General features: G+C 37.5%; 2 protein-coding genes across 2 annotated transcripts in view; both read right to left on the bottom strand.

Annotated features, from left to right (window-relative positions):
• Positions 1-235: 235 nt before the first annotated feature.
• foxl3 (forkhead box L3) lies at positions 236-4,196 on the bottom strand. The gene is made up of 4 exons (XM_046853811.1): positions 3,338-4,196; positions 2,124-2,254; positions 1,282-1,450; positions 236-994 (listed from the first exon to the last, which is right to left on the bottom strand). The coding sequence occupies exons 1-4, from the start codon at positions 3,338-3,340 to the stop codon at positions 572-574; spliced, it is 726 nt and encodes a 241-aa protein (XP_046709767.1). The 5' UTR covers positions 3,341-4,196; the 3' UTR covers positions 236-571.
• Positions 4,197-5,173: 977 nt separating this feature from the next.
• The window catches only part of fam20cb (FAM20C golgi associated secretory pathway kinase b), a 33,624-nt gene continuing 11,325 nt past the window's right edge, over positions 5,174-27,472 (bottom strand). The window contains exons 4-10 of the mRNA XM_046853810.1: positions 12,434-12,526; positions 9,768-9,883; positions 8,789-8,969; positions 7,758-7,867; positions 7,586-7,667; positions 7,404-7,463; positions 5,174-7,005 (exon numbers count right to left, since the gene is read on the bottom strand). Of these exons, the coding sequence (XP_046709766.1) occupies positions 6,747-7,005; positions 7,404-7,463; positions 7,586-7,667; positions 7,758-7,867; positions 8,789-8,969; positions 9,768-9,883; positions 12,434-12,526 (901 nt within the window). The 3' untranslated portion in view covers positions 5,174-6,746. The remainder of the gene's footprint in view (positions 7,006-7,403; positions 7,464-7,585; positions 7,668-7,757; positions 7,868-8,788; positions 8,970-9,767; positions 9,884-12,433; positions 12,527-27,472) is intronic.

The following is a 27,472-nucleotide window of genomic DNA, read 5'->3' as shown; positions in this document are numbered from 1 at the left end:
TAGGTCTGGAAATGATTTAAAATTAAATAATAAAATAACCTGACCAAATTATGTCAATTATAATATTATAATATTTTATATTATTATTTATTTTACAAATATCAGCACAATTAGAGCATATATATATATATATATATATATATATATATATATATATATATATATATATATATATATATATATAAATCATTATTTTTATTATTCTTTTATACTCAAAAGTTCCAGAGTGGAACTTCCTTTGTGTTCTTCAGTTGGAAACAAATCCTACAAGTTTACTCCCAATCATCACGAATGTTTGTATAGAGAGGAGAAAGAATTCCGCTAACAAGCCAAATAAAGAAATGTTCTGTGCATTTGTTAACTTACAGATTTCTTTTTTTTTTTTTTATCATTAATCCATTGCACCTTGAGTACTAGTCCAGGCTTTGGTATTTGTACCTACATGGTGTTTAAAGATTTGATCTCAAAATTCTGATGAACTCGACACAACAATCATCATATTATTGTTTTTCACCACGTTTCTGAGTGTGCTTTCATGATTTTTTTTTCAGTCTTTTCCAGAATATGTAGTTTACAGGGTCCAGAAGTGCAGGTTGAGCTGCTGAGGTTCCAGGTGCTGTATCATAGCTCCTGCAGAGCCACTGTGTGGAGGTCTAAACCCTGGTGAGGGGTCTGGTGTGGACAGAATGTAGTCAATGCTGAATTTAATCTCCGGCTCGGGTTTGCTGAGAGGAGGGTTGCGCTGGTCCACTCTGTGGTTTGAACTCTCTGGATAAAAAGAGTCAGGATGAAGCGACCTTGCCGTGGTGTTCTGCTGAGGGTCCATGGGGCTGAAGGGTTCAGACGGCTCCCTGAAGCCCAAGCTTAAGTTGCGTCGCCGACGACGGCGCCGACGAAAGTTGCCGTTTTCAAAGAGGTCTAGCATGGACTCACAGCCTGTGGCAAAAGTCCAGTAATTTCCCTTCCCCTTCTCATTGCCCTCGGTGCGGGGTACCTGAGCAAAAAGACATTTTGGCCTCATGATCTCTTGTGGAATTGAAAAAAGCCTTGTCTGTGGGGTTAGTTGCAGGTGTACGTTAGGCAAAGAGTTTACAGCCTAAAACATCTATATAACACAAGCTCCTATTACCTACACACATGTAAGCCATGTAACAAAAGTTCAACCCTGAAACAGGGAGAGTTTGTGAGCAGGGCTCTGCTCCCCCACTACTCACTAGAATTTTAATTTAATTTAATCTTGGCATGCATTTGTGCTGTATTATGTTTTGGCACCCCTCTTACCTTTATAAAGCAGCTGTTGAGGGAGAGATTATGGCGGATGGAGTTTTGCCAGGCTCTCTGGTTGGATCTGTAATAAGGGAATCTTTTCATTATGAACTCATAGATGCCCGATAGGGTGACTTTGTTCTCCGGGCTCTGCTGAATGGCCATGGCTATCAGCGCAATATAACTGTAAGAGGAAGATGAGAGAAGGACACATTTAATAGCAGCAAAGTGGTTTCCAGCTCCTGGTGTGAAAGCACTAAACAAATGCTATAAAAATCACAGACAGTTTTTGAAAAAGTTTTTTTGAAATTTCAAAGTTGTATTTCAAACAGCAATATATTATGGTTGGGGTAACATTTTATTAACTTAATTTCAACAGCCATAGTAATACAATTTTTACTATTAGTCTAAACTGATAGAATTGCTATTAATTATAACTATTATTTTCAGTACTATTGGTAATTAATACTCAAAATAATTATTGTTTATTGTTAAAATACTATTCAATTCATTTACTTTAATTTGTACAATACTTTACTTCACATAGCAGCTTTATAGAACTATATAATTTGTACATTTATAAATGTATTCCAATAATAATAATAATAATAATAATAATAATAACATTATTATTATTATTATTATTATTATTATTATAAATCTGATATTAGGCTTTATTACAGTACTTTTTAAATAAAGGTCATTTGAAAGAATTAGAATAATAACATTATAATTTTTTTAATATCATAGTCCTCATTTTTTTGTAATGTTAACATCAACAATAACATAATAATAATAATAATAATAATAATAATAATAATAATAGATTGTGGAATCAAAATGTTGAAGACAAATACCTGTAAGCAGGTCTGCACACTTTCTTCTCCTCCTCAGTTCCACAGGACGGATAATCTCCATCATAATTAAAGCAGTTGTAAGGGTATTGTGAATTGTCGAACATTGTGTGGAGAGCAGGCTGGAGAGTCACCTGAGAGGATCATTCAGTGGAATTCAGGGCTGTTGAGAGCTGAAGGGAACTTGGTGAAGTGAGCACACTTCAGTGATGGCCTGGTGTGGAGGAACTGCACTACACACACGCGCGCGCGCACACACACACACACACACACACACCCTTCTCTCTTCGTTCTGCCCCCCTCCTCCCTCTTTCACTAACTCCCCCCTCACCATTTGTGTAAGGCTGCTTCCCTAAATAGTCTTTAATGACGGAGCCAGTAAACACACACACACACACACACACCAGAACTTTGGGTGGTCTAGTTCTGCCTTAAAACTGAAGCTTTTCACTTTAGACTAATAGATTTAGCCGCTTAATAGCGACTGCACATTGACTCCAACCCTGTAACACACACACACAAGGTGAGCGCCTCTTGGTCAATTTTTGAGCAGGGTCTATTCCACAAAGCCCGGATCACACAGATCTTACAGCAGCCAATCGAGTTCCGTAGATGTAATCTATAATGCTGTGTAATGAGCATAAATTGCGTTTCCGTGACTAAACGGGAGGACGTGTGTGTTCAAAAGGAGCCTGAGCGGACCAGATGAGGGGCTCAGGGTTTACTGCGAGGCCGACAAACAGCCTGCGGCGGATCCAGTGTGTGTGTGGCCTCTACACTGATACAGATACTACAGCTACTGCCTGCTGAACGGACACACAAGTTAACAAGATCTCATGCCACATTTATTTACTTCTCAACACAAAACTACTTCAGTATCATTGTGTGGTCATGTTTTTCCCGAAAGCATTTAATTGAATGTAATGGGTTTTTTTGTGTTGAAATTTTTTTACACAAGACTATTTGCAATTATAAAGTAAACCAATACCTAATGTTAATTGTCGTATATTAATATTAATTGTACGACATTTTAAGAAATCAATCGCCGCTCATCAGCGTGAACGCGCATGAATTACGCGTAAATTAATGGAGGGTTGCCAGGTTGTCTTCACCGGATTCCCCCAAATGTTTCTATATTTCATTCCAAACCCATTAAATGACACACACAAAAAAACGCGCACCGATTATACAAAGTAACCCAAGGTCATTTTCTGTACCATAATTGCTCAATCTGGCATCCTCGTGTAAGAGCACAAGTTCTTCTGCGTTCCCATGTCGCTCTTTCCTCTGCTTGGTGTCTGCGGCTTGTCTGATCGCGATTACAGAGTTCTAGCTGGCCCAAGGGACTTTACGTTCTGCTCTGTTTCCGTCCACTGTTAGGATTGTTGTGTCTCTAAAGTTAGACGCTGGTTCACTCAGCTAAGGCCACGTGGAGGTCATCAAAACTTCCACACAATCAAGGCACGAAAGCAGTTCTTCACGTTATAAACTCTCGTTAGGATTCTTCTGTTATGCATATGTTTAAGACTTTTGGGTATTCTTTCACTTAAACCTTTTTAGAAACATTTCTGACATTAGCACATATTTGTTTAATTGAAATACGATTCAAGGCAAACTCCACCCTTAATATTTTAAACATTTCTAATTAGCATTTGCTCTATTTATTATGGACTTATTTTCTAACGATACAGGTAGTCGTCGACTTACGACCTATGCGACTTTAATCGCGACCACAATCGCTAGCCGCGGCGTACGACCGTGCGTACCAGCTTCCGGCATCATTTTACAGTACTGTACATTTAGCCTACTCTACTTGCGACCAAATCGAGTTACGACCATCGTGGTCGTAAGTCGGCGACTTCCTGTATTTAAACAAGTGTGTGTGTGTGTATTCACTTTTCCCACATTACCCACAATGCTATTTGATTCTAGCGCCAGAGTGAGATTTTTAGTTCTTCATCTCTACTTTCACTACATCTTTACATGTTGACTGACACCCCTGCAGACACCGCCTTTAGCACCATCACACTAATCACATTGATGATTGCTAATTAGCTGAGCTGAGTCTCTGGAGTCTCAAGTATTTGCTGTTTTAACTAATTCTTCAGTGAAATTTTGTGGCATAAACATTACTAAATGAGAAAAGAAGCTCTTTCTCTTTCATTTTGGGAGATAACAATGTCACCTGACATTGCTGATGTCCAGCATTTATTTATTTATTTTTGGTTTGTTTTTGCTTGTTTTTCTTTCAAATAAAACACAGCTATAACTGTGTTAACAATATTCCATTCATCACACATATTTCAATAGGAACATACAGCATATGGAGAAAAGTTTGTTAATCCTGACCATCAGATATATACAGTATGTTCTTTTGAACATCCTATTCCACATTTAGTCCCCATTTGCTGTTATAATAATAACAAACTCCACTCTTCTGGGAAGGTATCTAGTTCCACTAGATTTTGGAGTGTGCTTGTGGAGATTTGTGCTCATTCAACCACAAAGAGCATTAGTAAATCCCAAAGGTGTTTAATAACGTTGAGGTCAGAGCTCTATAGTAGGCCACTTAAGCTCTTCCACTCCAACCCATGTAGACCATATATTTATGGAGCTCGCCTTTAAGCACAGGGGAATTGTCATGCTAGAACAGGATTGTGTCTCATAGTTTAAGTATAGTGAAAGTTTAATGCTACTGCATCTGAAGACATCCTGTACAATGGTATGCCTCCAACTTTGTGGTAACAGTTTGGGGAAGATCTACATATGGCTGAAAATGTCAGGTGTCCTAATACATTTGTTCATTTTGTTCACTTTTGTTGAGGTTAATATTTAAGATACTGCTTCAGTGTAGAGACTAAAGACATCGAGGCAAGTAACAACAAAAACTGAACACCCCCTCTGACTTACAGTATATGGCTGTCACAAGGATGAGGTGAACATCCATGTTTTCCAGCTGCGAAAAACTAAAAGGAAATTAACATAATCTCTAACTTTAATTGTGTGACTAAACTCAGGCCAGCTACACCATATTAGTACTCAGTAGACAGATGTGCTGCAATGGTCAGTTTATTGCACTTGGACATGGAAAAGAAACCTTACACAGAAACGGAGCAATTAAAAACGTATATATGCATCTCTAAACGTTTATACGTTAGATATTTCTGATTGAACTTAATATATAACAAACTGTAAAACAAAGAACACCGGATGTAACAAATTACCTTAATTTGGCAATGCAATCCCATCGCTTAGTCACGTAACCCATTTACATACAACCCACATCTTCAAGTATTTCTATGATTGCACAGGTAATAGATTCATATAATATGTACAGATCTTTTTCAGCAGACACTGAAATATGCTTTAGTGCAGTCTTTGCTTTGTACATTAACACCCATGTTCACTCTTCATGTAAAAATTAAAACAAAAAAAAAAAGGACAGCAAGTAATGGTAAAGTAAATACAGTACAAGGCTTATACACAATGACCAGGATTGTAAAGTATATTGGAAATAAATGTGATAATCTGTTTAGACTGTAAAAACCTTAGCAAATAATGACAAGTTCATGCTTAATAGCTGGAGGACAGACTGTCATCTTCCTACTGAGTGAGAGAGAGAACGGCTATGCACAGCTATGCACATCTCGGTACCCTGCTTGCTCCGAAATCCTAAATGTTAAGTTTTCTGAAGTAGCAGCTTTTCAGCCTAGCACAATCACACCACAGTGTATACAAAGCCCACCAAAATATTGTAAATCAGTTAAAATTAAACATATAAATATGAAAAAGCTCTGATGAATGCAATGCAAGTGTGTGTGTGCATTGCCAAAATACCACTGCTATACATGTAAGCTAAACCTCAAGGTAAAAACACAAAAGGTGCTGGTTTATTCAATAATTTACCTCTAATATTTATGGTGTAATTAGTTTACTGTACGTTCTGTATGTCAACCCAGCTTGCCTTATAAATGAACAAACCCAGAACGATATTAGGCAACCTCTCTAATATGCTGTTATTATTATATTTATGATTAGATTTGCTAAAAAAAACACCCTTCAGGTGATGATACAGGTTGCTTTAATGTGATTTTAAGCAGGATTTTCTTGGTAACCAACAGGCTATATCAGGAATGTATTTTAAACACACAACAATCACTTTCTAAATGCTATCACAAACACTGGAATTTCATGAAAGCTTCCACTGAATCCCACCTGTCATTTCAGGACTGACATAAGAAGTTGTTCAAACTAATTTCTTGAAAATAAATATAAAACTTAATAAATAATTATTGGCAGCTACACATATTGGAGCTAACCTGCACTCCACTCAAAGCTCTCTGACTAAAAAAAGAAACCTCTGTTAAATGAACAGTCCGTCTTCGCCCAAAAAGAGCAAGAACAAAAGATACTGCATTAAGACAGAAATATCCACATACTCAGGCAGCGATGCACACGTTGTCCACATGTATGTCTTTAACGTGACAGACATGGTCCACCGATTGCGGACAGAGTCTTTGGAATTCACTGAATTCAGAAAAGTCATCTTCCAGAGCTTCCCATGTGAGAAGATTGTGGTCTGCTGAGACGTGTTCGAAAGCCGGGAAGCCGGTTCCTCCAGACCTACTACCTCAGAGGAGCTGAGGTTTTGTCCATGCTTTCTGATGTCATGTCGTCCTCCACTACACTGCTGTAGCCCTCCTTCTCAATGCAGTCAGCTAGCACCTGCAACACGAGCCGCAGACGGCGGTCCATTGCCTCCAGGTGGGGTTGGATAAGGATGGGGGACAGTGAGTCTTTCTGAAGCGACTCCTCCATGAGAATACTCAGCTTGTACTCCCCTTTAGCCAGCAGCTGCAGCCGCAAGTGAGTCGACCTCTTCACTCTGTGGAAATGCAGCGATCGTTCAGTAATTATTTAGCAAGAGCGCATGATAAGCCACGCACAATAACTATGAAAATGGCCTCACTGCTGCTTAAAATTTTATTTTGAATAAAAAAAGTTTAATTATGCAATACTATTTAATTGTTAAAAAATATTTGTACAAGGTATTATTTAAGGTATATAATTACTGCTGCAATACTGTACTATACTATATGAGACTACACCTCACTATACTAGACCATAGCATACGATAGACAATACTTTTGGTGTTTTTCTAGGAAGAGAAACTACTCTTGCAATGCAGGATCAGAATATGAACTTAAGAGCTAAATAAATTAACTTTAACTATATTCTTTAACATTTGAGTTATAATAATAATGTAAAAATCTTCTGACTAACCTGCAGCACTGACTCAGTGGTGCCAGAATCGAGACTTCATCATGGGAATGTTTGCCGAATCTGAAACGAGAACAAAAACTTGATTCATCAGTGCCCTTAACATATCCTAGTATTGAACACTATATAGTTTTTAATTAAAAGAAATGATTTCACTGTGTAAATAAAGAGGAGCCTTGTCTCACCCTCTTCCATTGTCAAGGTGAATAATAAAGGTCTCATTTCCAAACTTCTCAAATGTTTCATAGTGATGACGATCCATGTTCCCTGTAAATAAAGAAAATGATTATTTATTATAACAATTGTTTAAAATCTGTACAACTTGAAATTGCATCACAACCAAGAGGCCACTGTTACCCATAAGAAAGTCAAAGATGGTCATATCCATGATGTCCAGCAAACGAGTGCCGCTGTCATATGGGGGAGTTTGTTTCACCTCCTCACAGTAGTCTGGATCCACCTCCCATCTAGGAACACACACAGAACTCATTTCAGCGGATTATCAAGATTATCTGATGTAAAAATGCAGGATCTGTTTAGAATAAACATCCTAAGACTATTTCTGCTGTTCAGTAATGTGAAAATGTCACATGGGGCACTGGCTGCTCATATTTACACCGTTTACACAGGATCGTGCTCTGGATGATCCGCTGTGGCGACCCCTAATGGGAGCAGCCGAAAGAAGAAGAAGAAGAAGAAGAGGAAGAAGAAGAAGAAAACTCAGGATCGTGCTCTCTGAGTCACAATGCTGTCTTACACCTTTTTATATTTTACTCCAACTATTATATCTATAATTATATATTATATCTACAATTGGATTCCAACTTGTTTTTTAGCCCTGCTTCTGAATTATAAAGTAAAAAAAAATTCCCCTTTGTTTTCCCACTGCATTTGTTGTGATTTTTTTTGTGATAAAGTAGTTCCAGTAGTAGTAATTAGATCCAGTTCATTATTATGATGATGAATAATTATCATCATAATTTTAATACTATTAGTATTATATATTTATCATAAAAATGGAAAGTATTAATAATAATAATAATATCTCTCTGTATATATATATATATATATATATATATATATATATATATATATATATAATGCTACTAATAATTTAGAAATATAATAAATACATAAAAGATCATTAATTTCCCTAATAAACTAATTAGATAGTGAAGCTTAATAGTATTATTATAATTGAAATGTGTGCTGTTATTACAATCCTAAGGTAAGTAGAAATAGTTCAGGAGACACAGTGTGGACCTTAAGCAGTAATATTATGCACTGAATATCTATCCCATTATGTATATATTACATTATTATTTGTATAAAGCTGAGTGTAAACCCTGTAAGTTTATCTAGTGACGTGTGAGTGGTGTGGTTCCTACTCAGCTTTCTTGCGCTTGTGGTAGGAGCGTCTCCAGGGGTTTCTCCAGGTTTTGCGCTTGGCCAAGGCCAGGTCAGGAAGGAACGCTGCCAGAGAGCCCTCGATCTGATCCGGCTTTCCACACAGAGCATGCTCAGTGGAACAGTAGTATGAGCACTCACCATAAAAACAGATATTATTGGCTGTGGAAAAGAACAAATAGATTATGGTAATCTAAGCAAAATTTTTTATTTTTAATAAAAACATATAAAAGCTCAATAAATTCCAAATGTTTTTTTTTAGCTGATTAAAGTGAGAATTCAAAACCAACACCGCCACCTAGTGTTCACTGTATCCAGTTACTAATATGGCCTTAGTGACTGGTTACAACGTCCATCCTGCATTTTACATATACAGGTAGTCGTCGACTTACGACCACGATTGGGACACGATTTGATCATAAGTAGAGTAGGCTATATGTACAGTACTGTGAAATGATGCCGGAAGCTGGTCCGCACTGTCGTACGCCGCGGCTAGCGATTGTGGTCGTAAAGTCGAATGGTCGTATGTCGCATAGGTCGTAAGTCGACGACTACCTGTATTACTCGGGGTTTTTTTTTGTTTTGTTTTTTTGCATTGTATAAGGTCCAGTGGTCTAGTGGTTAGCAGCCACTCTTAGTGCCGGTCCCAAGCCGGAAGGGCATCCAGCGTAAAAACATGTGCCAAATCTAACATGCGGAGGATCCACTGTGGCGACCCCTAACGGTTTATATTTCTATATTTTATATCTAGTGATAAGATCCAGTCTGTAAAATAAGTCTGTTTTTTTTAAACAGGGTAAAATGGTTTAAAGTGATCACACTGATTCTATTTCTAATTTTAAATAAAAAAAAAAAAACAGAAAAAAGTGTGAGTGGAATAATTGCTTAATATTAGCTACTACATATTTGGTAATAATGTACTAAATGTACTAATTGGGAGTTTTATAATGTGCTCAGTACCTGGAGAGATGAAGAAGGTTTTCCACAACTTTTTGTCTCTGGTTACATCTCTAATTTCTTTGGTCATATTTACCAGCCTACCAGCCACTGGAGGAACACGTCGGAAATCCAAGATTCTGTTACAAAACAGAATTTTTATTTAATAGAAATATTTGCAGTTAGTGGTTAAAATTGAACAGACACCAAAATTTCTAAATAACTGAATTTAAAATCTAATATTTTATAAAAAAGAGCTATCAATTTTTACTTCACCAGAAAACCTATTAGCAAAAAATACAGTGAAATAGAATAATCACAGACTGTTCATACTTTGTGCTCCATTTAAACACAAACATATTCAGGTGCTTGCACACACTTGCATTAAGTCATAATCTATCAATGTCTGATCATAAATAAAAAATTATCAAGTGCTTTGATAAGAATATTCCTCATCCACATAGATGGCTGAATCAATGCATAAATATGATTTAAACTACCAGCAGAGGGCGCTTTAGCCACACTGTTTAATCTCCTAGACGTCTTCATAAATCGACATATCAGAGGAACAAACAGATGGAAATAATACTTTATACTTATTTATTTCATTTTATTTTTACCACAATTAAAATGACTCCTATGAAAAAGTTATAGAATACAAAAGCAATTAATGAAAAAGGTCAAACACCTTAGCAAGTTCTGCAACCATAGATATTTTGCATAACAAAAATTCGCTGATATTTCCGCAATGTTTCCTTCATCATTTGGCCTGGATATTAAAGCATGTCTTTCAAAAACACTAATGCATGTGCAGTCTGCCATGCCATGAGAATATATTCAACCATTCATGCTCTAATAGGCATTCAGCATGCATGCCTCATTTTATACACATGCTCACTCTCCTCAGAGGCTCTCTGCTGACAGAGCAACTTAAAATATTCATCCTGAAAAATATGTAATTGACTGAGCCTGAGGGATGACTGTACTCGAAGCTACTAATTGCTCAGTCGCATTGACAGAGGCAGCAGAAGGAGTGTGGATGTACAGGAAATTCTGCGTCACTATGAGCCGGTGTAAGCCATGAGAGACACAGAAAAGAAGTTCAGCCTCTTCTTCAGTGCAGGTTTCTGGCCACGGCCATAAGCAATCAGCTTTGACTAAAATCTGATAATTACTGATGTGATCATGGAGGCCGTGGCTGAAGAGTTTGAGGTTCACTCAGCAATGCTGAATGCAGCCGACACCGAACTCAAAAATTGCACTTTTGGCTAACCCAGACAAACTTATATTTAGAAGGAAGGTGGCTTTTTCATGCTCTTGGTTTCCTTTCCCTTCCCACATGCGTGCCTGTGGCCAGTGAGAGGTTACAGCTGAGGGCCAGATGTGTAGAGAGAGTAAAAGAAGGTTGGACTGAAAAATCGCTACATTTTACTGAAGCAGAACAGAATCAAACTCACATGAACAGACTGCAAGGGGGTCACAGTATTAGCAAACAAGCAGTTAGATTAACTGTGCAATTACAATCAGGTGGTAATATTCAATAAAAAAGAAACTCAGACTTGAGGTGAAGCAATCAGATTTAAACCCACACTGGCAGGACAATAAGATATGCCGATGACTGACTGTCATCTTTTGTCAGTGACATCAATGCATTCAGAATGACTGTATGTATATATATATATATATATATATATATATATATATATATATATATATATATATATATATATATCCCCTTCAACCCATAGGATATTTTCAAAGTGAGCTTGGTGGGTGTTTACAAATGGGAGTCGCATTGATTTTGAGTGAGTCACCATGTCCTCTGTGGATTTCTTGTTAAGCCTGGTTTACTCTCCCTCACACACACCCTCACACACATAGTGTTGTTTGGGCTCTCAACAAATGTACATCATCACACATATATTCACACATGAATGTCAGATTTCACACTGGAACATCTTCCTGCAAACAAATCCTAGACATAGACATGTATACAGTACATGTTTTTGTAGATTTCACAGTACATTCCAAATGTTGTTAATGGGTAAAGCTGTAACAATGCTATTGGTAACAATTGGAACAATGCTAATAGGTACTTTGTAGGTAGTTTATGGTCACATCTTTAAATTTTTATTGTAAATGTTCCATATATATATATATATATATATATATATATATATATATATATATATATATATATATATATATATATAAATGCAATTTAAAAACATAAAAACAAGGGTGAGTCAAATAAAGCCTTAAAAAAGCGAGACATAAATTAGTTGCAGAAGTAAACATGCACCACTTATTCAACTGTTCTCAGAAGCCCATTCTACTGCTACCATAAATCATCTATTTTCCATTAAAAAAAAACTCATCATTCAACTCACTTTTGTTTAAAAAAACAAGTCCCTGGAAAAGAAAACACAGACATGGCAACCCTGCTGTCTACCGACAAGGTTTGCCAACATATCTGCAGTTCATGTGCACACTAACTGAAGGCAGTGCAATATGCTGAACAAGAGAAGAACTCTTCTCCAGCCCATACAACTGATTAACATCACCCCTTATGTTTCCTTTATAACAAAACTGTTCAAAACAGGCTATGTGAGTGTTTTACTATCCTGTACAGTAAATGTATTAATCTATTTAAAAACTTTGCTCTACAGCACCAGGTGAGGGATGCTTACCTGTCTAGATGATAAGCAGCGATCTCGGCATTGTGTCTCTCAAAATCAGAGAAGTAGAAGAAGTCCGGAGGTGTCTCCTGCTCTCGTGTCTGCCTGCATACAAAAAAGGTTTATGTGATGTTACTTGCATCTAAATAAAAGTAAAACACCCACATAATTTCCTGAGAGTCCACTGTGGGTGGCAAGAAAAAAATAATAACGTTAAATATATAAAATACATCTACCCTTTACCTATTTCTGGTTTCCTAGAATCAATACTAAAAGCATCTGGCACAACTGGCCAAATTTAGCCAGAGGAAAGAACTACTACTAGGAAAAAACTGTGTAAGCAAAAGAAGGTCTAAATCTTAAGGAGAAATCCCCCCACAATAAGAAACACACATCATACTATACTGTAGGAGCCAAACAATACTGAGGATCACATATAACAATTAAAACATATTAGAGTAAAATGTGATCATTATAAAAAATGTATGCAAAAAAAATAACATATCCAGAACGAAAACAACTTAGTTATAGCATGTTGTCTTTTCTTATGAAGGTATAAAATTTGCTTTATTCCTTAGATCTTTCTGATATGTACCATACCTCCTAAATATAATCCTAAATGGAAAATAATTAGTTATTAAAAGACGCTAATGAATTATAATGTGATGCCAGCATGCCGCAGACTAGTGTGCTGTGTGCCGGTATTGCCACAGCAGACGAAGTTTCAGCAGGTTGGCAGGACAAATGGTCAACAGTCCATGATCTGCTCTCATATTCCTGACCTTAAACCCCATAGAGCACCTGTGAGATGATCTGGATCACAACATGAACTTCTGTCTGCTAGCTGAAGGAACTTTATAGGGCCCCTGAGAGAACAACACACACACACAAACACACACACACACACACACACACACACACACACACACACACACACACACACACACTAGCACTTTTTAAAAACTTCTCTAGAGGTGTCAAGCAGTGATGGTGCAAGAGACTCTCTGTACTGTAATGTTATTCTTATAACTGTCTACCTGTCATTGCCTTTTTTCACTTATTTTTATTTTATTGCTTTTACACAATGTCGGTAGAGAATATCAACAAGGATTGCTGTTTTTTGGTCAGGATATATTTACATCATATACACTGGTGCTGGGATGTTTTCAGCACAGCTCATTTCAGGCCCACTCCAGATCTCGGTCTCACACTGGGTTCTCGCATTTAAATGTCGTCCAAGAGGCTCTTCCTTACTAAACTTGGCACTGTCTTCTCACAGGTTTTGTGGCAGCGTTTCTGCTGTAGAGTGCCATCCAGTGCTGGCTGTTCATTCCAGACACAGTTGTGAGTGTGACATATGGGCTGATCATTAGATAAGCTGGCACTGAAGCTGTCAGCGACAGTCCACATTCCTCTGCTCTGAGATGCTTTTAATGCTCTAAGTGTTTGTGGCTCACTGCAATTCTGCCTCACCCCCGTTCCTGAATCATGATCCATCATAGCCCTGACCAGGTTGAAGATGTATGAATGAATATTTAAGCATTCATTTGATAGCAGGTAGCATTCCCACCTGACAGTTTCAAAGTCCACAGTTTGATACTGATCTTGGGTTACTGTCTGTGTTGTGTTTCTTTGCATGATCTCCCCATTAATGGGAGGGTTTCCTCCAGGTTCCTCCTCTCCCCAAAATCATGCCAGTAGGTGGATTGGCTAATAAAAATTGCCACTTGGTGTAAGAGTCTGTAGATTGTGCACTTTGAATAACTGGTACCGCTCCCATGTTGTATTTATTTTTCCTTTCCACCTTAAAAGATTTGGTCAATTGGTCAATTTCCACATCTGTCATATGACAGCTACCAATTAAGTAGACTGAATGCAAAAATCTGCTTCCTCTTCTTATTATAGTTGTAATAATAATACCCATATTAATAATTTATTCTAATATTTAATGATATAATTACTAATATATTTTAACAAATATGTTCAATATTAGCAACAAAGCTAAACAACATTTGAATAAACTATATTTATCAACCCACATGTGTCTGGTAGAACCTATAGAGAAGTTCTCGAGGTGGAGATCCTCAAAATACCCCTCCTCTAGACCAACAAAGGTTGCTGCTGCACTGCCTCCCTAAACTGTTTTGATAAGATGGAGAAGAAGGAACTAATTTTCCCCAGAAAAGGACTAAGAAAAAAACGTCACTTCACATGTGGTGGACGAAGTACACAAAGCATATTCTTGAGTAAAGGTAGAGATACAAGTAAAATATTACTCCAGTAAAAGTGTTCCCGTTACTTTCACTTGAGTAAAAGTACAAAAGTATTTGCCTTCGAATGTACTTAAATAGCCAAATTCTATAATTTATTATGGCTATAATGTTGCTATTATAATTTTTATCAGAAGATTGTTGCTTAATCAATGTTTATGTGAAAATACTCTAATGTTACTGTTAGCACACCAATCTATTAATAGAATGATATTAATAAATTAAACACTTTGATATCTTATAAATTATATTTATAACAAAACCAAAACCTTCTTTTCAACGACTTAAAAAGATCACGCAAATAAGGCTACAGGTGATATGGCAAGTTCGAGTCAGGAGTTTCTTCCATTATTTATTCCTCTTAAAATGTTCTGCTTGCTGTTCTGCTTGAACTGATGCTGAACTGAATGTTTGTGCTAAGTAGATACCACCAAGCGGCAATGGTGGTTCTAGCTTGAATGATGCCCTGGGTGAACCACACCATAAACCAACGTCTCCCCCATTGATTAGTATTAGCTTTGAAAAGCTCCTCTGGCTGTAAGCTTGTATTTACTGGTCTGGAAGTGGCGAACAAACCCTTTCCCGCCCAGGCTGAGACAAGCTCGCTAGCTTAGGGCTTGGCCGACCTCTCCTCACGATGTCTAGCTTTTCTAGAAAATGTATTTTTAATTATGTTCGAAACTAAATAAATGTATTTTCCTCTGCAGGCGTAAAGACATCTATCTCACATGTATTCATTTGTGCAGCTACAGACATGTTTTGCTAGTCGAACTTGGCTGTAACAGTTTCCCTCTGACCAACCAATCAGAGGACGGAAAAATGCTGACGCAAATATGAAATCTGATTGGTTAAAGAAACAGACCCGTTGCTAATATTCTCTAAGGTAAAAGGGCCAGCAGTACAGACTTTGAATGCCCTGGGCAGATTAGATTGACATGGCAGCACATAGAGGCTTAATCTGATTGGACAAAAAATCGAACTTCCAAATACACGTACTAGAAGCAGTGCAGCCAAGAGAAACACTACGAAATGAAGAAAATAAACTGTTGGGAATAAATTAATACAATTTCATGGAACAAATATTAAAATTTAGCTTGTAAATGTAGGTCAGTGCTTCTGATAGTGTTTAGATCAGCATAGAAGGTTTTGCTGGCCCTGACCGCTCGCCACTGTAAAGTCCATACAATAAACTATTGTTATGCAAGCTAAAAGAAATATTGTAGCTCTATGCATAGCAAAAGCATAGCAGGCAACACAGCATAACCTAAGAAACATTTAGGTTTTAACCTATTTCATCAAATGCATTAGACTTTACTATCCTCATAACCAGATGAGTGGAAGAGCTGCACACACTTTTATCTTTTGCACGTTTCCCGCACACCTCTTTTCTCCTTTTTCCGAATTGGGCTCATGAGGGTTTAGACCTTTTTTCATCCATATTTTTAATTTGTAATTCAATGCTCTTTAGTGACGAGATTTTATCCAACTCTCTGTGTTGTCCCCTGGCAAGATGCCACCCTGGGCAGCTGCCCATGTCGCCTACGCCTAAATCCACCACTGCCAAGGTGCAATCAAAACAAGTTTAAAACAAAGCGTGCGCTCTACCCTGATTGGTGACTTGCTGCCTGCTTGACCAGTTAAGTTTTTATCCACTCATAAATAAAAAAAGGTAAAAAGCAAAATATCGTAATTGACATTGAAATGTGATGAAGTTACAGTAAAAGTCTCCCCAAACGTAAACACTTGAGTAAAGATTCGTGAAAAATAAAAACTGACTTAAGTACAGTAACAAATTACATTTAATTACATTTAACGAATTACATCTTATTCGTTACTGTCCACCACTGCACTTCTCTGCTGGACTAGGAAATAACAAAGGAAACCAGATATGATTCCGAGGGTCATAAGATCAAAATCATCCACCCAGTACATTGTATATAAGACACTAAGACACCTTTGACAATTGGAACATTCTCACAAAGTGAGCTACAAAGCTTTATCTGTAACTGAAAAGATTGTAAAATGTGTATACCAGTGTATACTAGTGTTGTAAACAGAGAGATTGAGGATAAAGTAAATCGAATAATGAAAAAGCTATGTGTCTGTAGGTATGGGGGTACTTCCTTATTCACACAGATACATTGGTTTGTACACTATATGAACAAAGGTATTTGGACACCTGACCAAGGCACTTATTTACGATTGATAAAACATTGTACTGTATTCCAAAACCATGGCAGTTAAAATATATAAAAAATGTCCTCCCTTTACTGCAATAATAACCTCCAACCTTCATTCCCCTGCAAAGGCTTTACACTACATTTTAGAATGTGGCTGTGGGGATTTGTGCTCATTCAGCCAAAAGAGCATTATTGAGGTCAGGCTCTAATGTTGGGTGAGACAGACTCATGCATATCAGTTCATCCCAAAGGTGTTCAGTGAGGTTGAGTTCAGAGCTCTGTTCACTGGGGTTTGATTTTAATTCCTGTCATGGGATACTGTTATTCTGATATTCTGTGTATTCTGTGATAACTGTGTATTTCATTCTTTATGGTAACAGTTTGGGGAAGAATCTGTTGTTCACATACTTTTAGAATAGTATTTTTAAATTAACTTCATTGGTCTTTTTCCTAAACTGCAAATTCCTCTTAGGCCAAAGTAATTTTTACCTGTGCTCTGGACTAAGTACCAGTATGCTCCAGTATTAATATACATGACCTTTCTGTGTCGATTCATATCTGCCCGCCCACATAAGAGTTCAAGCTTGTTGTCTGAGCCACTTGTTTGTTCCAGTCCCAATGCATAACTCCAAAGATGTGGTCCTACATAAAACACTATATCTTTTAGAAACTGACACCCACTTGACACCCATTTCATCTAAAGCAAAAACAGACCTCTGAGATGTGTGTCTGTAGTGGAGCCCTTTTAAAATTAAAGTTTGCTGAGACATGGGCCACATGAGCTATCAAAATAGGCTGAGTATGCACTTTACATGGGTGTAAAGACACTGTTTACTCTTGTTTACTCTTAACAGGCAGCATACTGGCGCAAAGGACACAAAAGGTGCACACACACACACACACACACACACACACACACACACACACACACACACACACACACACACACACACAAACTAAAGGCTCAACGGACCATAGCAGCAGCAGGAAAAAAATAGTTGACTGTTTGCTTTGCAAGCAAAACATAGGAAGCAGATAGCAAAATGCTGTGGGGTGTGGGAGCACAAAAGGTGTGCACAATAAAAAATCTGATACCATGAGAACCTTAACAAGAACAGATTAACGGTTCGAGAAACAGCTGTGACTGTGCACACTGCCCGAATCCCTCGCTGGCGCTTCGCTCAGTGAATACCATTAAACATGTGTCATTGATAATTGCTCGGAGAACACGAACAATACACATGCATGGCAGCTGTACATGCTCGAAAAGCTTACTCCATCATTCCAGTTAATGTGATGCAGAGGAACAACTGAACACTGAAACAACATGCTTGCTGAACCACATGCTAAACTTCATCACTTCATACGCACGTTCCACTGGGACTCCACCGTGACTTTGTGATTAGTAAATGGAGCATTGTTTAAACTCTGCTGGAGCATACAGAGATGACCTTTGGAGATAATACCCTGGCTCTCATTCTTGAAGGAGAGGGTGTGAGGGTACCTGGGAGAAAATAAAGCAGCTTTCATTGGCGCGTTGGTAATAACAGATAAAACATTATGCCAGGAGGCACTCTGTTTGACCAGCTTCACCATTCCACCTGAGCCACAGTTAGATTGGCACTTGATGAGGTAAAATGCTCTTAACCATTTTCTCACTATGCAATGTGCAGCTACAAAACATGAGGTGTGGTACAGAAACATGGGGTGGGTGGTATTGGTGTCTGAAACAGCATGTCAGATAAAACGCTCCTATCATTTTTCTCTCATTCAACATTAAAGCACTTGGAGCAGTTTTACTTGTGAAGGGCGTTTTGGGCCCGAGTGAGTATCGAGGCCATTGCACTTATCCACACATGCACCGAGCACAGCTCAGCCCAGATGGCCACTATTTAGTGCTGTGTCTGACAGTGCTGGCAAAGCTGTTTATTGAGAAAGTCCGATGACGGCCTTGAGTCTGCTTTATAGGAAAATTAATACTTAAACATGCTGTAAAAATTCCACCAAGCAACTAAGCATGTTTCTCTCTGTCTCTGGATAGTCACACGATTCGTTTTTTTTTTTTTGTTTGTTTGTTTTTTGAACACTAGCTCAGGTTTGTGTGTCTATGTCTGTGCATGTCTGAGGCAGGTATATATTTTTATTCATGAATGAGTGTGTCTGTGTGCATGTATGTTTCAGCAGGATTGCTGTTTCTGCATTGGTATATTTATAAGGGAACATTGCTGTTTGGGTAGTAGTACTCTATGTTGAATGCTATATAGCTCCTTCAGTCATGTCTCCCACTAACTGTCAGCAGTGCCCTGGGGTGTGAAGCACAGATACACAGATACAGAAGGCCAGCTGTTTGCCTTCAGTCAGCATATGTGTGGAAAAAGTGCTGGTGTGGACATGAGGAGACAGCGTGGGCTTCAAGAGGACATGTGTTTTTCTAAGCTTAGATTTGTAGCAGGCAGTTTTACCTAAAGCTCAACCTATCATAGCGCTTATAGATTGCTAGATACTTTAGATAGATGTACCTTTGTGGGGAGGATCAGGTGTTCAAGACAGCAATCGATTTCTCCTCGCTATCACAACTGACTATGTGTCAGTTTTAAAGAGGCCCTCTCAAGATGACCGACGGCTGACAGCCCAGCTGCAACAATTCAGGAAACCAATTCTTCCCGTCTTTGAAAATAACCCGCTGAGCCGAACGACAGGCAGGCCTAAACCTCCAGCTGCATCAGCCCCTCCATGGTCCATCGCTACCATAATGGCATCCTGTAAATATTCCATTCAGATCAACGGACCATAAAAAGGAATCCATAACCTCTGGCAGATTTACCAGCCATGGTTACTGGGCTTCACTGTCTGATAATGCATCCAGGATCTTACAAACATACGCAGACTGCACTGTCCACCCACCATGCTTCAGGCATGTGCTGATGATGTCTGATGTGAGGTTATAAAGTGCACAGGAGCACTGGATTGTAGCTTCCCAGACTGACTCAGCTTGATCACAGTGTTTATATGCAGCACTGACAAAAAGGCTTGTGAAATATATCAGCCCTTGGCTGTATGCAATTACAAATAAAAAAAAAATAAGACACCTGCTGGTATTAGAAGCAAAATAAGGTACGTAATAAGAGTGAAAATTAATTACAGCAGTGATTTCCGTAATATATACCCTTTGAAATTGTGCCATTTGTTTTAATTAAAATTTCTTTGTTGAAAAAGCTCACTTGGATGCACTGTTTAAGAGCTTCTTTTCCTGCTGGGAAGTATTACTCATAAGTGCTTACACATAGCAGCTCTGAGAGCTGATCACTATTCTGAAGCTTTGTCCCTGAAAAGTGTACAAAAATATCAGAGGCTCTGTGACTCGTAGGTGGAGCACCCTGAGGCAGAGATTACCTCGAGCCTAGCTCATTATTGATTATTGAGCATGTTTGTGAACTTGCTCTTTGTGTCATACTTGCAAATAGCAACCACATTTAAAAATTCATTTGTAGCAAATGCAAGCGTTTTGAAATGTTATATATTTTTGTGCTCAGTGGTATGTGTCTTTTGTAAAAAGGAATCTGAGTACCCAGTCTTAGCATGTGGTATGCCTTAAAGCAGCATGGCTCATTAAAAAAACAAAACAACAACAACTAAGAGAGAAGAGACGCTCTGATTGGAATTCTTTGAGCATGAATACACACTAAATGCCTCGGATGTGTGGGAGGAACCTAGACATCATAATAAGGGGGAGGGTGACATATCTGTGATTAATTATGACTTATGCTACTGAGATATCGTTTTGTAATAATTCAAATCAAGGAAGTGCTTTTAGTACTATACAAAGGAAATGAAATTGACTGTATTCATCTTTATATGGCAGTAAAAAGTGGCTAGTGAGCGAGGAGATATTGAACTCAGTCAGAAACATTGAACCAATACTGGAGCTGCTCTGAATCAGTATGAATCATTAACTGAAATCTTTATTTTTGTGATTGCCAGTGCTTGTTTTGAAGAACACAGATTATGTTAACTTAAAGAAATCACATATAGTATGGGATGTATTTATGCTTCAGTTGAGATCCAGACACAGCTGTGTAATTGGAATTGATCACTTCATCTAAACCTGTCTGCTGGAGCACAAAGAAAACAGCCACCATTATCAGAATAGAGTACAGATTGCCTCTTTTTTAGTAAATGTAAATCCTGATTCTTTAAAAGCAGAATTTTTCAACACCAATACAGCACATATATGTAAATTTGTAATTCAGTGCAATCCAATAACTGTTAATAAAACATTGCTTTTATAATAACTGATGCATGACTAAATATTACAGCAATGATGTTTTGTTTTTTAAAGAATTCAATGCACACATTTATTCTATTCTTTTGCTTTATCTGTGATTACTTAAAAAGCAATGATTTACAAAATGTACATTTCTCAAGATAAAACAAGTAAATTGCTTTTCCTATATAGCAATTACCACTAATTAGCAGGTCTGAATCTTCCATTTTAGATTCTACACTCTGAGCACGTAGTCTACCTTATTTGTCCCTCCTCAGGCTCCTCTTCCCTACAGATACCAAAACAGCATTTATCTAGCAGCGGGGGAACATCACAAGCTGAGCACCAAAAAAATCCAGAGTTGGGCTCGCAGCAGAAGGGTATAAAGGGCACAGAGTAACGGCTATAAAGGAGGGGGGGGGATGCGCACTATCAACTGACATCTTCTATACATGCAGAAATCTCTTCTAGTGTTAAAACAAAGCCTGAATATCAGTCTTTATGTCGCAGCAGGGGGGAAATGCTGTAGTAAGACTTTTTTTTCTAAGAAATATTTCAAGGTCCAGCATTAAGCTTCATCCTCTATAGGGAAAACACAGGAGGATGGCACAAAGCTGTAAGAGTGGAGCCACATGGCAGGATTTGACTGAACATCTTGAGAGTAGGCTTTACATAATTTATAACTATTCCTTTATTCCCTTTCCTTCGAGCAAGATGTTTTAAGAGGCCTTACCGGGAATCACTGGCATTTTACCTTTCTCTTACAGTCATAAGTTAATTAACAGCTTGAGTGAATGTTTCACAGCAGAATGTTTGTTAAAAACACAGAATCCTCACTTGTTTAACTGTATGCCTTTACTATTTGACTGTATACTTAAAAAAGTTTTGCAAGGACCTAAAAAAGATTCTTTAGATTCATAAGGGGGCTTGTAGCTTCCCTGCATATCCCAGAAGAACAAATCAAAAAGCCCCTATGAGTACTGGATGGAACAATTTTTTAAGTGTACTTGCTGAATAATTTATAGTTGTTACTTTGCTTTAAGAGGAATAACTGAATGATAAGCCAGGATTTTATGGGGTTTCATTCAATAAAGAATTCACCTGATCTGTGTAAGAAGTGTAGGGATTTGAAATATTTGAACACGCTCTATATCAGCAATAAGAGTAATCTGTATGAGAGCAGGTGGAGAATATTCTTGGATCGGTGAGACTGGGTGCCTGTGAGAAAGCTTAAGTAAAGTGTATCTTTTTTTTTTTTTTTTTTTGTAAAGGCAGGGATTAGCTCAATTTGGCATTCAGAGAGCTGTTCTTGTGCTTTACACCTAGCTGCTTTCCTCCTCTCTCTCTACCTTGGCTCTAAATAGGATAACCCAAGCACATTATTTGTGTCATTCCAGGGTCAGCAGCAGCTGTGCAGTAAATACAGCTCCACATCAAGCAGATACACAGACAGGCCATTAGAGCGGCATGTGTTAACGATGACCCAGTCACAATTTCATTGTGCTGAGGGCACGCCATTCCTTCACATTACAGAGCAGCTTGAGGAAAGTTAATGGCCAGCATATGAGGCCAGAGTGCACTGTGGGGGCAGAAAGGGAGAGAAGAGAGGCAGACAAAGAGGGAGAGAGAGAGAGAGAGAGAGAGAGAGAGAGAGAAAGAGAGAGAGAGAAGGAGGGAGGCAGAAAGAGAAAAAGCAGAAAAAAGCACGATGACTAGAGGAAATTTAAGTGCCACATTTGAGCCACATCCACTGATGGCTTTGAGCACTGCTAACAGGAATTAGACACATTTTCACTGGCCATTTAAAAATACTGATAGTTAATAAGCCTCATGATGAAATTTCATCCAACCCAAGGAGTATTCCCACCTCTTGTGCCATGTTCTGGGTTAAGCTCTGTATTCATTGTGACTTTGACCAGGATATCAGTGTAAATTATTGTAATAAAGTAATAATTTTTAATCATTATTGAGTCAAGGTTTGACTGATTTGGGTCAAATGACCTTAAGGACTTTTGCCTTTCAACAATAAATTAATGGTGACAGAAAGACTTACATATAAAATACTGTACATGCACAGGTGCAGATGTGTAGAAACAATTTGGCTTGTGAGCACCCATGACTGAAAGCCATTTCCTCTTCACTGGGATGACGGGACACATCACTCGTTGGCTATAATGTCAACAACTATCCTCAGGGATTCATTGAGGCCAAGGAGATGGAATAAACATCTGAGTGAAGGAAGTCCTGCTTCTCAGTCACTGGTACTGTAAAACAGGATCCTGCTGTGAGAGGCTTGTAACAGAAATGATTTGCTGATGCTCTGCTGGGGCAAGTGGAACATCTTAACCCTCCGGACTTACTGTACAACCATGACACATATCTCTGTTACTTCTGCTCGTTTCCCTTCTATGTCAAAACATCTACACTAAATCAAAAAGAAAAAATAATACAATACATGGACCATAGCACACTATGTTATGATATTTTAAAGTGATTATTCATGAAAAAACAAAGCCCATACAGCTCACGGAGTTATATCACTCCAAGGACATATAATGTCATTTCAGACAAAATAAGGTTCATTAAATGTTAAAAGATTGAGTAAAGATAAGCATTGGTTGTCCTTTTGCAATACAATTCCACTGGCTTGAAGCTACTATAGAAGACAAGTTATATTTAAGCATTATTCCAGCCAGTTAGACTCAATTTAAAAGTTAGTAGTGATACATTAAAATGTTGCAAATATTTTATAAAAGTAAAAAAATGTAACATTCCTTTGGCAGGCAGGTACAATTGTGTGATGTTAGCAAGTACGTCTCAAAGAACTGCCGTAGGTTTCAAGACCAGTTCAAATATCACATTAAAGGGTCTGCCTACTACAATTACAGCAACATCACTGCCATGACCATCAATCGAACTTCATGAAACACAATTTCATGTTACCAAAAACCTCTGGAAATCATTGCTCAAATTACTTTATTCCTATGTCTTTATGGATTATATAACTGCACACTTGCCTCTACATGAATTGGAATGTTCTCTTTTAATCTCCTAATCTTGAATCTCTTTTAGTGCACAGTACCGCTTTAATTATTGACTGATGTGAGATAAATACACACAATAAGATGAGATTCAAAAGCAAGCAAAAACTATGATACATATATATATATATATATATATATATATATATATATATATATATATATATATATATATATATATATATATAAAGTATTTAAAAATCTGTTTTCAACTACTCCAATATAGCCATACTAACACTTTTCTTTATCTATTACATCAGGGTGTTGTTCGGTGATCAAGTACTGCATGGCATTTGTAATGAATCTGGTACGTTCAACTAAACAAATTCCCCCTTTATAATATACACCCTCGACCTTTCATATAATGGGTCAATGTTCCTTCCAAAGACCTTCGATTCACTGCTGTTGTAAGCTAATACATTCTACTTTTTCCTTCCATGGTATGGATTTCGCACAGATAAAAGGGTGATCAGAGGACAGACAATAGCAAAGAGTGCAGGACAATGGCAGCACAGAGTCTCCTCTGTCCCACCTCAGGCTTGTCTTAGGACCTCTGGATAAAAACAGAGCAGAGATCAAATTTCCAAAGCACCATCTAAATACTGGCTTGTTGCACAACCATGGAAATTCCTATTACAAAGACCAGACATGGAGGTGGATCACTATATTTAGCAAATAACTATTATCTCTATTTCTGTCTGAATTAACTAAGAGAGCAGGAGCAATAAAGTTCAGTTCATTTATTAGAGGCAACTTGTAATAAATCCATCATAAATACATGAAAAACTGTTATTGAGTCATGAATATACACTAGGGTGTTAAATTCATCAGTTAAATAAGTGTGATTAATGACTGCTGTATCCAGCTGTGCCATATCACATCTGTATTTCCAGCAGGATATATAAAGTCCCGAACCCATTTTAGAGGCTTATGCTTTAGTCTTCCTCACAACGTGCTCTCAGAGTGTGATCACACCTTTTCTGCAAGTTTTATGGTGCAGACAAATGCCAGGAAATAACACACTGTTGCATATTTGTTCATGTTCACTTTACAATGGCATTTATTATTATTTAACATTGGTCCAAAATGTGTTTAATAAAATCGGAAATTGCAGTCCCCTTTTAGCATGATACAAAGCCTCAAACAAAGTATCATCTATTCCCTTAATTTGTCTTTATGGAAGCAGACCAAACGTGACTTTCTCAAGGGCTTCTATTGCGATAGTCTGCTTGATACCAGTGTTAGCATGAATGGCAGTAATTTGACTTGATTAAAAGAACTGAGCAAAATAAGAAACTGAACCAGTGTTAATTGAATTGAAGTGCTAATATGCTCTGAAACATCATCGCTTGCAGGTTCCTAGCAGCTTTGTACAAATTCAACATTCCTCCGATAACTACTGCATAAATTTGCTTCCAGTGCTAGTGTTTATTTGGTCTTCTCTGTGTGTATAATTAAAAATGTTCCTTAAATTCTTTCATGTCTGGTTTCAGATTTATTGCAGGAACACTTCAGAGTAATTATACAGTTTTTGGTCTGGTCTGGCTGTTGGTGGGAGGCTGTTGGCAAGATTCGACATGTGGTCGAGATGTTTTCTTATTTTCCTCAAGCTTTATTACAAAAGTAGCAGCTCTTCATCTTACAGCTTTTAAGAAATCATGAAAATCTGCTCTAACAAACATCATGCCATCTTACAGGAATAAAAAGAGCACTAGACAGACTTGTTTATCACAAAGTGGGATGTCATTAAACTTCAGCATCACAAACTAAAAATGAAAGCATTCATTCGGATGTTAAGGAAGTAGGAACAGGGTAAGAAGTTCTGATCTCTGTTTTAAAACTGGCAAGGACTTTTTAACAATTAGATAATTAATATGTAACAATTTTGTTTTCCAACACAGAATTGTATTTTTTTAGGTTTCTTGGTCATTTTTGCTATATCAAAGGAAAAAAAAAGTTGAGGGAATAAATGAATGTATAGAGCTGCTTTAATGTAAGTAATAACAGATGTTTTGCATAATTTAATGTAACTATAAATAGATATAAATAAAGACTTTACATAGCAAGAAACACTTTGACATTGTTAGTTGAGACTCAAGCTTTTTTGGGGTGTTAACCACACATCACATCACTCTGTCATTAATTATTTTCCATTTAAGAGCATACCCCATGCAATTTTTCTGTTACTGATCTGTGGCATATCAGTTTAATCTGGAATGCTCAGAGAACTAAATATAATTTCAAAGAATGCCAGTAATCCTGTGGCGAATTGGACCTACAAACCACAGCGGGGAAAAAAAAAAGTCTAGATCTAAGAAAAGCAGAAGTGAAATTGTTAAATATTTATGAGAACAGTCTGTGAAACTTTATTGGTGACAAAAAAATACAAGGAAAAGAAAAACAAAAAAACAGATTCACTACACTATTGGTAACAGTGTTGGTTGATGTGTTCACATTTCCAGCTATGTGTAGAAAGAAATAAAGATAAATTTAAAACTAAACAAACCAACCCCCAAAACAGCAACAAAAACAAAAGAGACTACCTAAGTTCCAAGTTTTTTGACTGAAGGATAGGTCAAGCTGAAGAGCTGGATGGGATGTTCCAACACATGAGCTATGAGTATTTTCACAGTGAAAGACTTTAATGTATAATCATACTGCACAATATTTGATTCTTGTATCTGATAGGTGTGCAGTGTTTATATTACTTGATATATTTTTTTGTAGTAATAGCTCACAGGATGAAAGTACAAAACAACCTAAGACTAATTTTTACAAACAAACTACAAAAGCTGATTGTTTTACTATTTGTAAAAGTCGTGGTGCTTTGCCCTTTTTTTGTTGTTGTAGATAACAGTTTTCAGGACAGAGAGAGAGAGAGAGAGAGAGAGAGAGAGAGAGAGAGAGAGAGAGAGAAAGAAAGAAAGAAAGAAAGAAAGAAAGAAAGAAAGAAAGAAAGAAAGAAAGAAAGAAAGAAACTCATGCAGCCCCAGGCCATAACGCTACCACCACCATGCTTGACTGTAGGCAAGACACAATTTTCTTGGCACTCATTACCAGGGCATTGCCACATATGTAGGACACCATCTAAATCAAATAAGTTTATCTTAGTCTCATCAGACCACATGATATGGTTATAGTAATTCATGGTCTTGGGCAGGTTGTCTTCAGTAAACTTTTCTTTTTAGCCAGCTTCAAAAGACTCTTCCTTCTGGGATGACAGCCATGTCTGAGCACCGACAAGTGGACCTTCTGCTTCTGCAACATTTAAACATCTACACTGCAGTGTAACTAAT

The sequence above is a fragment of the Silurus meridionalis genome, chromosome 7, assembly GCF_014805685.1.
Source record: "Silurus meridionalis isolate SWU-2019-XX chromosome 7, ASM1480568v1, whole genome shotgun sequence".
NCBI classification, from domain to species: Eukaryota; Metazoa; Chordata; class Actinopteri; order Siluriformes; family Siluridae; genus Silurus; species Silurus meridionalis.
The sequence above is the reverse complement of the archived record's forward strand: the minus strand, read 5'-3'. Positions and strand labels throughout refer to the sequence as shown.

What these genes read in the sequence shown, in the direction of transcription:
- foxl3 (XM_046853811.1), bottom strand. An exon ending in GTGTGCAGACCTGCTTACAG is followed by an intron (nt 1,451 to 2,123) that starts GTATTTGTCTTC and finishes TTCCTCTTACAG; the next exon opens with TTATATTGCGCTGATAGCCA. An exon ending in TCAACAGCTGCTTTATAAAG is followed by an intron (nt 995 to 1,281) that starts GTAAGAGGGGTG and finishes CTTTTTGCTCAG; the next exon opens with GTACCCCGCACCGAGGGCAA.